Here is a 14,042-nt window from a genome sequence, read left to right on the forward strand (position 1 = left end):
ATTCCCTGTTGACAAAGCAGCAAGTTACCATATGTCAGCTGCTTCACTGCAACTGCTTATATGCCTGAAAGACAGTACTTAAAAAATACGAGTTTTACCATAAAAGCTGATAAAAGATAAAGCCACAAGATGAACAGAACTGTAACATGAAGTAAAGCATAGGCTTTACTCAGAGGGGTCTAACACTGTTTCTATCCTTAATGATTTTTTCAGAATGGCAGAGACTCATGGTTTGATGGAGAGACTGGAGAAAGCAGTGACTCGACTTGAATCATTATTTTCAGATTCACACAGATCTGGTGGAATGGAGTGTGATGCCATCAATGGAGTCAATGGAAGTAAGTCTATTTTTTTGAAGTACCATCTCTCTGTTATTAAAAAATTGCAAGTAGCACATGTGTTTCTCTTCTAAGAGGGAGTGCAGTCCCACCCCTTATGAATTCTGTATCAAAAGAAAGTATTTTAAAAAATGAATAAAAAATGAATTTAGAAACATCATGTGACAAGCTTAGTCATACGCATAATTCTAAATTAATATAGCCTAGAAAATTCAAGATTTGACTAGTCTCTTAAGTATACTGTTCATATTTCAAGCTTTATCACTCTCTTCATTTTAGTATTTATATTGTTGTAGGTAACTGACCAGATGAAAATGTCTGCTTGAGCCCAATTAGCAGAAGACATTAGACATCCCCAAAATTTACAGCATAAATATTCCTGAAGAAGTCACCAATATAAATATTAAGTTTATTTGCCAGCTCTCTGAGTGGCAGTGGACCTGCTTCATTTAATTGTTTAATATCCTTAATCAAATATGAGTTTGTTATAAGCATTTGCTCACTAAGGGCTGCCACACATACATGGCCTTATGTTGGTGTCTCCTGAGCTCTTGCTTCTCAAGTGGATCTGCAAAGCACTACATTGGAAAATACACCAGAAAAGTCTATCTTCATTTATTGACATCATATCACCAAATCATCTTTTTCACTCCTTAATTTTTTTGTTGTTCCTGAAATTTACAGGGTAAATAACCATATAAATGTGGCAGTTCTAATGTTGATTGAATAGAGATGCCCTTTCCTTTCCCCAGAGCTTGTTTTTTTCACCCAGAACCCCAACATACATCCCCTTATTAGCTTCATGTCCTTTGCCTTCTGTATTCCTTGGCCCTTTCCTGCATTCTCCAGAGAAGAGCACATCCCAGCCTGGACTCAGTTGCTGTGCAGAAGCTGCAGAACAAGCAGAAAGCTGCAGGCAGCTTTCTTACTGACAGAGAAGCAAGTCAGTGTATGTATGTCAGCTGCTTTATCGTCCCTGTATGCCAGCCCTTACCCAACCACACATGCGAGGGACCTTCCCCACAGTCACGTGTGCCATGGGCCTACACACTGGCAGCTGCTTGGAGCAGCTGACTGAAAGCAGCGTGTTTCTCTGGCAGGAAGGGAGCATCTTGCAGCAGGCTTCCATAGCAGATGAATTAGCCAGTCACAGTAAGCTTCAGTCATAAAATGCTTACGGTCCAGAGAAAACCTAGACAGGTAGTAAACCGTAGCAAAGTCATGGAGAAACGCGATGCGTGTACGAACTGACAAATCAATCAATCACTACTAGGAAATCTACATTTTTAAAAAATACAGGCTTCAATCCTATAATGAATCCGTTTAGGTGGATCTCTATATTAATCCAGAGCTCAGTATTGCAGAACCAGGGCTGCTTTCAGAACAGGAGATGAACTCACCATGTGAGGTACTTCCATTGAAATTGCTATATCCTTGGCCTAACCTAAGAGCTCAGTCAGGTGAAAAGATTCAACCCCCAGGGAAGCAGAGCCTTAAAACCCAAGCAGTTCCCTAGAAGAAACGAACTAACAAACCTTGTTGGAGTGAGATTATGAAACACACCCACTAGGAGACAGCAGTAAGAAGCTGAGATGAGCAGCACCATAGGGCACTTGCCAGCCTGCACCACATCTCCAGGTGGAGCTGTCTCGCACAGGGACTCAGGAATTAGCTTTTGCTGATGCAGGTAGGAAAGACTGTACAGGTTCTTCAGTTTGGGCAACTGATACACATATAGTGCCACAAACATCACTCTGTATGCCTGTGTTACTGTGCTTCTGCAGAGGTTCACATAACCTCCACAGCAACTGCAGAGTAGACAGTCTTACAGAACAGGTCTCTTTTTCTTTTTCTCCTTCAAAACTGACACTCAGCCAGAGTGTGACCTTTTTTAAGTCTCTAGTGGAAATAAAGATACATTGCCTTCTTCTACCATGACCCCCTCCCCTAAAAGACCATTCCATAATTAGAATTATTACAAAATATAACCTTGACTTTTCAATTAATACTTTTTGAGAAACAACAAAATAATGAGGATGGGAGAACTGCACCTTTACTGTTTTCCTAAATGGCATTACAATGGCAGGATTGCAAACAAATCATTCAATTGCTCTGCACGGCCCATAGCAAATTCTAGTAAATGCTCCTGGGAGTTAGCTGTATTGAATAGTAAAAAATAGCATAGTTGCTTTCTAGTTTTGCATAGGACAATTGCCATTTGGTAAACTGCTATTTAAAACTCTGCTCTAAAGTAAAAGGTTACAATGATTCTCTTGGAGACATACAGAGATTTTGACAAAGAACATAAATGGGCTTTGGAAAGCATCTCCACAACTAAAACCTTTTGTACACTAGGTCATTTGAAGGGTTTACACACAAACACTTAATATGGAAGAAAGCCCAGAAATTCCTCAGAATTAAAGGTGAGTGACATCAAGAGAACAAAAGGAGCCTTGAAATCCCGCCTAGCTGACTAACTACTTTTTTTTTTTTCACACAGGCCATTGCAAATTCCAATTGCCAGAGCCTTTCTTTTTTTCTGTCAAGGAGCCAGATGACTCTTGTGGAATAAAGAGGGCTTTCAAGATTATGAATTTGGACACAATTGTCATATAGTGCCAAAAGGTTAAAGCAAAGTCTCTGGGGAAAGCCTGGTACCTCTTCAGAGCAATCTTCAGGCTTCATTAATGAGGGATAGAGGCTGGGAAGAATTTTAACCTTGGTCTCTCAGATCCTACGGATGCCATAAATTCACACATCCATCGCTCATTCTGGACCTGGCAAAGGTTCTGAGGCATAGATGAGACATGAGGATATGTCAGGGAGTAAAGGGAGGGCTGGAAAGCATCCAAGGAAAGATTACTTTTGCTGTCTTAAAAGGTATCACATAAAGCCATTTAGATGCCAGGTGCATAAGAAATTGAGTCTCATCTGCATTTTCTGATTGTCCACTTTATCAGGAAACTGATCTGTATACCATACAGAAAATAGCATTTTTATTCCTTTGTTAGAATGTATAGCATATATATAGTCAATGGGATGTGTCATCTAGAAGACTCATTTGAGCTTTCTTTATCCAGTGACAGTTTTGCAAGGTCAGACAACAAAATAAGGAGATTACAAAGCCACATCTCACTGCATAAATCCACTGTAAACCCATTCTAAAGACTCTTTCTTACTGGAAATTGAATTGCTTGCTACTAAAAGTCACCAAACAATACAAAGATCTTCAGGAACGGGTGGGTGGTATAAAAGTAGTTGTTCAGTACTGTGCAGATTCTTTTTAGGGGATAATACTTGTTTTATGTACAACAGTAGAATTTTGTTAAGACAGTCATGCTTATCAGGCCACTAGGTCTTTGAAGGGCTGAGAAATGTTTATTTTAGCAACTGTTATTTTAAGACAAAAGAGGCTTCCCATTACATTATACAGAGTAAATTCTCTTCGTGTTCCTAGCCAAGTTCTACCAAGAGGAGGGGTTTTTTTCTTTCTAGCTAGGAAAAAATCATTATACATCCTTTTTCACTGATTTCACAAATCAATAACTATGGCAGAAATTAAGTTACAGTGATTTCCCCTGTTTTGGTATTTCTCCTCCATCTGCTACAAAGGAATGTCCTATGCATTATGTACTTTATGAACCCATTATAATGGAATGGTCTTCTTCTATAGGCATAGCACCATATGTTGAAGCCTTTGATAGGCTGCTGAATGGAAGTGTTGCTGAGTTTCTCAGGTACAGCAAGATTCTTGAAGGTGACGTGAAGACACATGTGAGTATTTACTCAAATTTTCTCTCCATAATATAAGCGTACAAGTCTTGGAATCTGTGTGATCATCCTTGATTGCTGAGCAGAGGAGAATCTTAATAGCAGTACTCTGAATTATTAGTTCTTGTAGTAGTAATAACCTGATATAACACACTGAGGACAGTTGGTTCAGGAAGGGCAAAAAGCTGTATGGATTCGTAAGAAGAGAGTGCTCCCCTTCTATAGCAGCAAAGGTTGAAGGCCATAGTATGCAAGATACATAAATATTCTCAGTCACAAGCAATTTGAATTGTCCTGTTGGCTGCTAAGCCTTTTGCAGGGCAGGAACACAATTAAGAACATGAGTCAACAAATGAGGAGCAACCAATAGGTGGGTCTGAGCAGTGATAACTTCTTGTGGTTGTCTTCTATGCACATGTATCATCATTCCAATTAATGTAGAAATTTTGTTCTTTTGATTGCTTGTTTTTGTTACTCTTCCATTTGGAACAACATAGGAAACAAAAAAAATTAGTTTGTCAGGCATTTAAATGACCCTTTTTTAACACATATGTCACAGCAAGGAAGTACTACCATGCTATCATTTTCATGATTAAATTACTTTGTAACCTTATAATATCTTGTGATCAGAGCTTGTTTGTTTCATTTTATTTTTTAAGTCTGTCTTCTCTAAAACTGGTGGTGACAGAATGACAAAGGATGGACTTATCTTACCAACATCTTAGCAATATAGATTTTGCAAAAAAACCCACACACAAAAGAGCCAGGGTCAGTTTAAGCTGGATCTGAAGGAGTGTGAAGCTTTTGACTTTTTCTAATAGATCCATGCCATCCAGCCTTTCTCCATGTGTACATTTCCCAATTCATTGCAGCTGCTGCTCTACATAACAAACATTGTAGCCAGAAAAACATGCAGTCCTACAAGCTACTGAGACTTATGCTGCAAGGCCAGCATAAATATTTTGCAAGACAACCAAAGTAACAGCCTACTCCCCAGTAAGAGCTCTGGGATTATTTTGTGAACTGTGTTTTCTCTGTGGTGTTATATGTTCTTCTTGGCAGGATAGAGTTTCTGACCTAGTTAGGCCTAGAAAACTGGAGGGAGTAAGGAGATCAGGCAATTATAGAGGACCTTTGTGTTTCTAAGGAAGTGCTGCACTTCCTTTTTATTTGAAAAAGCTTTTTCACCTTAATAGTTCTACTATAAGCTACAATATATGTACTTTGTTCTTAAAATAAATTAGGTAAAAATTAATAAGCTGGGAGGTGGGGTGGGAATTATCTACCTAACTGAGCAGAGAATTGCTCCCTGGAAAGGATTGGTTCTAGCTTTGGTCATTACATTCATTAGACACCACCATTTTGCAGTTGATTTCTCAACAGTCTAGATCTGAGTGATAGAGAAATAGCCTTAGTACCAACACTAAGCAGGGGAAAAAATGGCATTTAACATTCTAAATGACTGAAAACTTTTTAATATACACTATCTGTAAATGTTTAAATCAGTAAGTGTATTAATTTATGCATTTATCACTATTTGATACTCATAATTGAGTCCATATAAAATATTATTAATAATTTATCTGCCAAGTCTTTGGACAGTTGCTAGCATATTGTTGATGATAGTGTAATGCAAACTGTGATAAGGAGTATTTTTTAGGACTATGAGATTAGACATAAACAACTTTCCCTTACATAAAGAAACCACTGATTCTGATTGCAGGCTACTAAATATTCTGAAATTTTAGATTCTGAATTTACAACATGAAGCAGACGGTGGTTGCCTTATGCTCATGCTTATCACTGAAGCAACATCTGTGCTTTACCTTAACAAGTGGAACAAGGAGTATTTTTCTTCTGGGTGTCTTATAGACCATGTGTCCTCAGCATTATACTTGCAGCTGCTGTCTCTTGCACATAATGAGCTGAAGGGAAGGTTGTATTTTATTTCAAAAAACACCTGTTGCCTAGAAAAACCTCACATACCTGACTGACCAGAATGGTAATATGAGAGAAAGAGAGACTTCATATTATGCTAAAGAAATGAGGCACTTAAGATGATGTGTTTCATGCTGATTGCTGTAAGGATTCTGTGGTTTGTGTTTCTGGCGAAAGGAAGAATACAGCCATAACTAATATCTGTTAGGGAGCCCCATTCCTTTTTTTTTCAGCATGCTGTACTCTAATATTAGTCTATTGAAAGAGAACAAAATAATAAAGAGAACTAATAGCTAGTTCCTGGCTCTGTTAAACACAGCAGCATGGTAGATTTTACAAAGATTAGTTTATCAAAGAAGCGTTCTGCTTAGACTCAATCTTGAGAGCAGTGTATTTCTCATTCAAATTACAGTACATGCAGTGGTGAATCTCTGAGGTCAACTGCATTAAAGAAGCTAACCACTTCTTAAAAGACAGAGAGAATGGCTAGAGTTTTTACTTCGTCTATTTAAAACAAATTATCCTAAACAGCTAAGATGAGATCCTTTTCCTGTCCTGTCACTGTGGAATAAAAATCTGGTGATCATATGGATATTTCTAAGATATACAAAGTTCCCTACAGGCACCCATTTTATGAAACCACTTTCCGCTGTCCATGTCATAACTATAGAGCATGTGAAGTCAGTGAAAGAGTGAGTATGGCCAGGACTGCTGCCAACCAGCTGTCTTTGGCCTGACATACCAGCATCTTGGAGGCTGTCACCAACTATTACAGGTTATAACAGCCCTGAAGCTGACTCACTATGGGTCAACACGGAACCATTCTTCTGTCAGAATGAGGGAAATTCAAAAGCAGTATAAAATAGGCTGTGGGTCTACAGCGTAGGCAGTTCTCTTATGCACAGCCAATAGGATAGCACTGGCTGATTGCTGGATCACAGAGACATGAGTCCCATCACTTTGCCCAGATGCATCCACTGCTACAGAAAATGTGCTGAGGATGACAAAGACCTGCCTGTGGAAGACACAGTCTACCTTCAGATTGTGTCCCAGTGAGGCAGCTGGCCAAGCAGGTTTGATGTGCTCTTCGCCCTGTCAAAGCAAAGCAAAGCAAGATTTTAGAAGGCCAAGAAGCTGTTTTTTGTGATGTGTTTATTATGAGCTTCTTCACATTGTTTTTGTTTATGTGATACCTCAAGTGGTGGAATACTTTGGCTTGAGTTTGAGTAATGTACCAGATGAGACACAGTGATAAGAAGAGAATGTTCTACAAGAGGACAGATAACTTAAAATTTCCATATTTTAGTATTTTATGTGGTACAGAGCAGAGCAGAATTACAGCCTTCCTGTCAAACTAATACTTGCCTTTTTTTTAATTGTTTATTTGTAAAAATCTTTTAAACTCCCAACCCCACCAGTTGAAAGAACAGATTGTCTGAGTGATTCAGTTATGTTCCCTCTTCTCTCATCCAAGCTATTTAGCTTGGAAAAGAAAACTATAGAAATATGGATGCCTTTTCCCTCCTCTCTTCCATCAACTTCCAGCTGCTGAAATGCAGAGCTGAGACAGACAACCAACTACATTGTGGGTGTGGAGCATTCAGAAACAAAAAGGCTGTTGGTTAGCTTGCTACTTATTGGGAGAAAGTTTAAATACATTACATGTATGGCTACTTGAACAAGATGGCACAAAGCAGCAATTCACAGCACATTATCCAATCTGCAGGGGTTCTCTGTGTGCATGCACTGATTTGTTATCATCATCATGAGCAGAGGGAGCAATGTTCACCCCACAAATGTTGTTTGCATGCACATACCCACAGAGTTTCTTTTCCTTATCTTACATGAAAGCAATGGCATTCTCCTCTCCTCCTTCCAGGCATAGTGCCTGTAAATACAGACAGACAACTGAAAGCAGGAGTTATCTTTTATGAAGTAGATATGCACTTTGCAAAGTGCAGCTCCAGTTTGGCCTATCGGTGAAGTTAAAAAATCCTACCTTCCTCATTTTTTCCAAAGAGTAGCTATTACACATGAAATAGCTGTATCTTGCCTTTTCTTGTGACAGATGTTGAAGAATTAGTCAATGGCTTTTGTAGTCCTGAACTTTGAACAGGATGTGCTGCTGTCTGTGATAAACCAAAAACCACTTTTGCACTTTATCTTACCTAATCTAAACACAGACTATCAAACCCATTATTTGACTGATTCCTCATTAACAAGGCAATTTGCTTACAGGGCAACAGAATGCACAAGTGTACTCTCGTGTTCATCTTTTGTGCCCAGAGGCTGTGCAGTTTTAGGCATTGTGTTGAAAGTTGAATTAGAGCTCAGAGAGGAGGATGATGTCAACATGCCCAAAGAGAAGCTTGTTGTCAGGCTGCCTTTCTGTGGTAGGTATTTTCTGCTACATGAAATAAACAGCAAACCAAGTAGCTACCACAGGACTGGGAAAAACAGAGTACATAAAAAAGAATAAAAAGAGAAACATTTTTTATAGCATACAAAATGCACTCAGCTGAAAGAAGGAGACTAAGTGTAGAAAACAGTACTGCTATCCACCAAAAGTGAAAAAAAACAAATAATCATCAACCAAAAAAGCAACCTTGGAAATCTGTCATTATTAAAGTTGATTTTATAATGCTAATTAAGCTATATTTCTCACCCTATATGTGTACTACAAGATACTTCATAACATAAGCAATAAAGAATGTTTGCTTTAATATGACAAGATGGAAATGGAATATACACAATGTAGCCAAGAAGCTAATCCAGAAAAAGTATCATTTTTAGGAGCTTTACAACTTTTGATTGCTGTGTTCCAAAGGATGACTTCACTTGTGGCCTAAGGATTGGATCTGCCTTTCAAAACCAGCAGGATTTATTGGGTCAGGTGCAGTGGTGTGCAGACGTGGTTGTACCTGTCTGACTGTAAGACACTTGGTTGGGAATAAAGATGGCTCCTGAGCATGAAGAACCTGTCCATTGCGAGTCTAGACCAACACCCCCTGAAAGAATGGGAGTTTTTCCATTAATTTTGATGGGAGCTGGATCAGGCTGTTAGTTTCTTGACTGACATTGCAGTAAATACCACTTGCTTTTCTTCTTATTTAAAAAGGCAAGGAAGAGACAAATGTCAAATAGACTCTATTGAAAAATACATGCCATGGTGGCCAATACTGGGCATTTAGTTGTGTATTGCAGGCATGAGAAACATGCACCTGTAAATTTGGGGGGGGGGGGTGGTGGTGGGAATATATGAGAACATTCCATATGGCATTCCCACAGTCAGAAACATAAGAAATCAGAAACACAGACAGTCAAGGCTGTCAACAGTTCTTCATAACCTGTTTTCATGGGGGTCCTTTGCATATGGAGTAATTTCTGAATAAACCCCTGAGTAGCTATGTTGATTTCAAAGAAGTTGTGCAGTTGATCAGGGACCATTTTTGGGCTAAGGGTCTAAAACTGTTGGCCCCTAAAAGCAGGGATTATATCTGTATGTGGTTACCCAGTACAATAGGATTTTCTTATCTGCAAAGGATGCCAGGAAAAAGGTAGAATGATTTCAGTGGGAAACCTTATGTGCAATGGGAAACCAAAGAAAATTCCATCATGTTTGCCCAAGAAAGTGTTAAAAGATAACTTGCTTATATGAAAAAAATTCTGATCATGAAGGGCTCTTTAATCAACCAGATAAATTCAGGATAATATCCTGAACTGAGTATCAGTGTTCAGACTAGATTTAAGGTCTGGTTTACCAATTAATTTAATTAATGATTGGAGCAATTAATCAAGGCATACATTATATTTTCAGCCATTTGAAGTCTAAATCAGAACTGATCATATGCTCTAGCTCATGTTAATTTTGCTATCCTCTAAAAATTTTTCATTGAAGCCCTGTAAGAGCAAATTTGAGTCTACTGACAGGAAACTTGTTTTTCTTGGTGGTTTTCCAGAAGTGGTGTACAGCCCTAGAGGCATAAGTATTCCACAGGTTGAAAACCACTGCGTCAGCTTAACCAAAAATCATAAGATGATAAAATTACATGGCTAAATTAGCTAGCTAAATGACGGGTAGCATTAGTGTGTGGACCAGCTGCACTCACAGCTACAAATACAGTGTGAGAGTGTCTCGATAAGCCTGTTGCAAAGTCATGGTGCAGGACACTTGCCAGTGTAAAGTAGGGAGAAACTTATTAGGGAGGATTGGAGACATGGAGTTGGCACAGATCCAAGGTCCATGAGGAAGCCTTGATAAGGTAATCAGACTTTTACTTTTCTCTCTGATTCAAAGCAGCCCAGGATTGGGCGGGCATAGGTGGCAGTCATCTCAGGCACTCAACCTCAGAACAGTGAGATCTGTGGTTCTCACAACAGTAATTTCCAGTGAACCATGGGCAAATTAAACTAACTTGATCCATCAGGAAAACCAAGACAGAGGACCAGAGAGACAGTATCCCTGCTTTTGTCATTGGCATGAACCTCTTGTGACCGAAAGCTCTCTTTACTGGCATCAGTGCTCATGGTTCTTATTTCTCTTGTGAAGAATTATGATTTTTCAAGTTGGAGTAGTAACATTATTTAAGCCCATTTATTTCAAGCTGAGAAATATACAACCATGAATTTTTTTAATTTTTTTTTTTTTTTTTTACATTTTTTTCTGGTTTGGGACTCACATCTCCCATGCTTGATTGATGTCATTTGTTGCTACAGGCTATAAGCAAGTCTTTTATTAATTTTCAGTCTCATTCTTTCTGAAAAGCACGTGCACACTCTTTTCACTCATCCTGCTTCCCCATCCCTGATCTGCTTTTATTTTGCTAGTTGGTGGTTGCAACTGTTTTGAGTGTATAGAAATGCTGGGCTTGGAAACTGAGAAGGCTGTTCATTGTAGTCAGCAAAAAACCAAACAATGAGCTCAGAATCTGGCTCTTCAGTCAGTTTCTAGTAAAAAGGAGTTCAGTGAATAATGAGAATTAAGCCACAAGGGAAACCAGTGCACGGTTTGAATGTTGTTTTAAATAAGCTGGGAGTGCTGTCAGGAGTGATGAGGGTAGAATGTGGCCACACACGTGTATGGCCTCTTTTTATCCAGTATGAACTGCATGATTGGTATGGCCAGATTTCTGAACATTGAAGAGTACATTAGGATAGATTAAACCATGTCACTGTCACTGCTAACTCCTGTTAGTCTACTGACAGCCATAAATTGAACTATATATTTCCATAATTAATCTGAACTGCAAAGCAGTTTAATTTTTGCTATTTTGTTTCATAAGTTTAATTGTATGTTTTATTCTAAATCCCAGAGCTATAATAAAAAGATTGGTTTAGGGTCTTGAAGTAGATCTTTGAGGCCACCTTAGATCAGATCTGCTTTTCAGTCACATCACTGTGCATGTAGATAAATACCTTGCCTTTCAGAGAGGCTGAGGCCCCCTCTCCAAGTAAATGTAGGCTTTTGGTATTTAGCATATCTGAAAAGGAAAGCATGGTTCAGGTGGGAAGAAACCTTAAATACCATTATAGATGTGTCAGCTTTAAGCTTTGAACTTCCTTCCGTGGTAACACATTTTGCTCAGGGTCTGGGATTCTTCCAGGGTGATAAAAGTGGAAGTGAAGTCACAAGGAGACAGATTCTGGCACTTTTAGCATTTGAGTTGCTTTCAGGGAGCTCAGGGGGACTACTTGCAGAATGAGGTGGGCAATGTCACCAGTTGTCCTGAAGTGTGTGAGAGACAGAACACACACAAAGCCATTTCAATAGAAGAACCTATTTATCTAAGCTCTCTTTCTAAAGACAGTGCAATTTCTTAGAAATTGAAGGTTCTCCAGTCTTTTTATCAGGGAATTTGGTATTTGTCAGACACAGAAAGTGAAGCAATCAGCTCCTCAGTAGGGTGCCCAGTGAGCACTGCCAAAAGAATATTTATGAATTGATACCTCAACAAGTGCTGTAACCTTTTTAATTTACACCTTTAATTTTAACCTTCAGAGATAAGCATCTGAAGTTCCTAGAACTTGTGTTTGTTAAATCAGGGACACGTGAATGACATCCTAAACCTGTGAAATCGTAAAACTTTTTCTGAAATCTCCTCAGCATGGATTTGGACCTTCACTGAGAAGGGCTTCTGAGAGAATAGCTGGGGATAGAGAGTGGGACTGCTTAGCAGCAGACCTCAGGGGAAAAACAGCCCATCAGAGAAATAACTGGAGTGCCTGCAGCCAGTGCAGGCAAAAGCGTGTTTGTACAAATGACAATGAGATCTGCAGGTCCCTGAGATCTCTGTGGTTGTCTGATCTGCTGGTTTACAGCGTCTGTTCCATGTAGGAAATGTAGGTTTGCCTCTCCTCAGGGAAATTAGATGTCTCCACAAATAATTCCTCGACACAGGCAACTGCACCCTCCAAAGAATTCTGAACTCAGACGTCCATGGGGAAAAAAAGGAACCTGAATTTAAAAAATGGTTAATCTTGACAATCGCCAAAGTTTGGACTTCATCTATTCAGTACATTGTATGTGGTTCCTATTTATTTAAGGAACTAATGCACGCTTTCAGAGATACACAATGTAGCTCCAAGAAATAGTAGAAGCTAGAAGCTTTGGAAGTCTGTGAAACTTTAATGTACCACAGTTTCTGTTCCTTAATGAAATCCTGAAGTGGACTGGTTTTCCTTTCCCATCCCTCTTTGAGAAACCTGCTCACTTTTGCAGGCTAGTCAGGATGAAGAGCTACAAGAGCTCTCAGGAAGATTGTGGCTAACTTCCATAAATGCCTGTGCAGGTTGGGGTGGTTTCTATCTACTCTCCCTAATGCTGATTCAAAAAAAATTACAACTTTGTTATGGCCTAACCTTTGGCACGTGATACAACGGATATTCCGGTAATGTCATTAGTTAAATTAATCCCCCCTGGAAAACTGCATACTTTTCTGAGTTGTCATTCTTTTACAGTGTTAGCCTTTCACCTCAGGAGTCCTGGGGACAAATTGGAGGCAGGTCAAAACCAACCTATGATCACTATTTGCTGTTACTCATACTCTACAGCTCATAAAATATACTATGACTATGGCAGTCTTTGGTTATTAGAAGCTCCAACCAACAGCGGTGGCCTAGTATAGATTTTAGTGATGTACCCTCTGCACTGTAGAGGAGCCATTTGTTCTCATTATATTTTTATATTTGTTCTTAAAATGTTTGGCTGGTTTTATCAGCTGTTTGTGTCTATGATTATCACTAATTACATATCATAAAGGCAGAACATGACAGCACAAATTCCGCTCAGCTGACAGTCAATTTTGGGGATGTCCAGTCTATAGATAAGCACCAGGGACTGGAATATCGGGTGTTGCAATGTGCCAATAGCATCTTTTACTTCTACTGATGTGGAGGCCTTTAAATGTAGATCCATGACTGTATGCTGTGCAATGAGACGGCTTTGAAATCTCCAGCAGGTGACTGACTCTGCAGAAGTCAGCAGTCTGCAATGTAAATGGCAAACTTGAATTCCTGAACATTTTCAAAACTGTTCGGAAAAGAAAGGTATTGAAAACAAAAAAAACCTTTAATCTGTAAATAGACCACATCTTCAGTAATGTATGGACTATTTATTTTTGCACACAATTCTTGGCATTTTCTATGCTGAATCTTTGGGAATCTCTAACTATCAATACACTACATCTGTTTTTGGAAATTCCAAGTAAAAGTTGAAATGAACAGAAGTCAAGTGAGTTGCAGATTTTTGGCTGTTGTAAAAGAGATTCATGAAGAATTTGTGAATCTGGAAGACACAAAAGCAGCCTGAGCTTTAGGAGAGCATCAGCTAGTCAAGAGCTTTGGTCTGAGCTTGCTCTTCTTCTCTGGTGGGTAGAGGTTATTAGAGAGGTTTTGGGAGAATATGATCTCCTACTGCTTCACTTGGCAGTAATCAGTGGCAATGGCCCTGCAGCCAAATATTTATATCTGTTTGAAAAAGTGACAGACGAACAAAAT

At 39.1% G+C, this 14,042-nt stretch overlaps 1 protein-coding gene across 2 annotated transcripts in view; it reads left to right on the forward strand.

The window, feature by feature from the left end:
- Positions 1-214: 214 nt before the first annotated feature.
- The window catches only part of CAP2 (CAP, adenylate cyclase-associated protein, 2 (yeast)), a 55,345-nt gene continuing 41,517 nt past the window's right edge, over positions 215-14,042 (forward strand). Inside the window, exons 1-3 of one of the 2 annotated variants that reach the window (XM_010573190.1) lie at positions 215-299; positions 2,597-2,611; positions 4,000-4,112. In XM_010573190.1, coding sequence (XP_010571492.1) covers positions 215-299; positions 2,597-2,611; positions 4,000-4,112 — 213 coding nt within the window. Of the gene's footprint in view, positions 339-2,596; positions 2,612-3,999; positions 4,113-14,042 lie in introns of both variants that reach the window. The other variant, XM_010573189.1, reaches the window with a different exon arrangement.

Source organism: Haliaeetus leucocephalus, unplaced genomic scaffold (assembly GCF_000737465.1).
Source record: "Haliaeetus leucocephalus isolate CR32 unplaced genomic scaffold, Haliaeetus_leucocephalus-4.0 Scaffold373, whole genome shotgun sequence".
NCBI classification, from domain to species: domain Eukaryota; kingdom Metazoa; phylum Chordata; class Aves; order Accipitriformes; family Accipitridae; genus Haliaeetus; species Haliaeetus leucocephalus.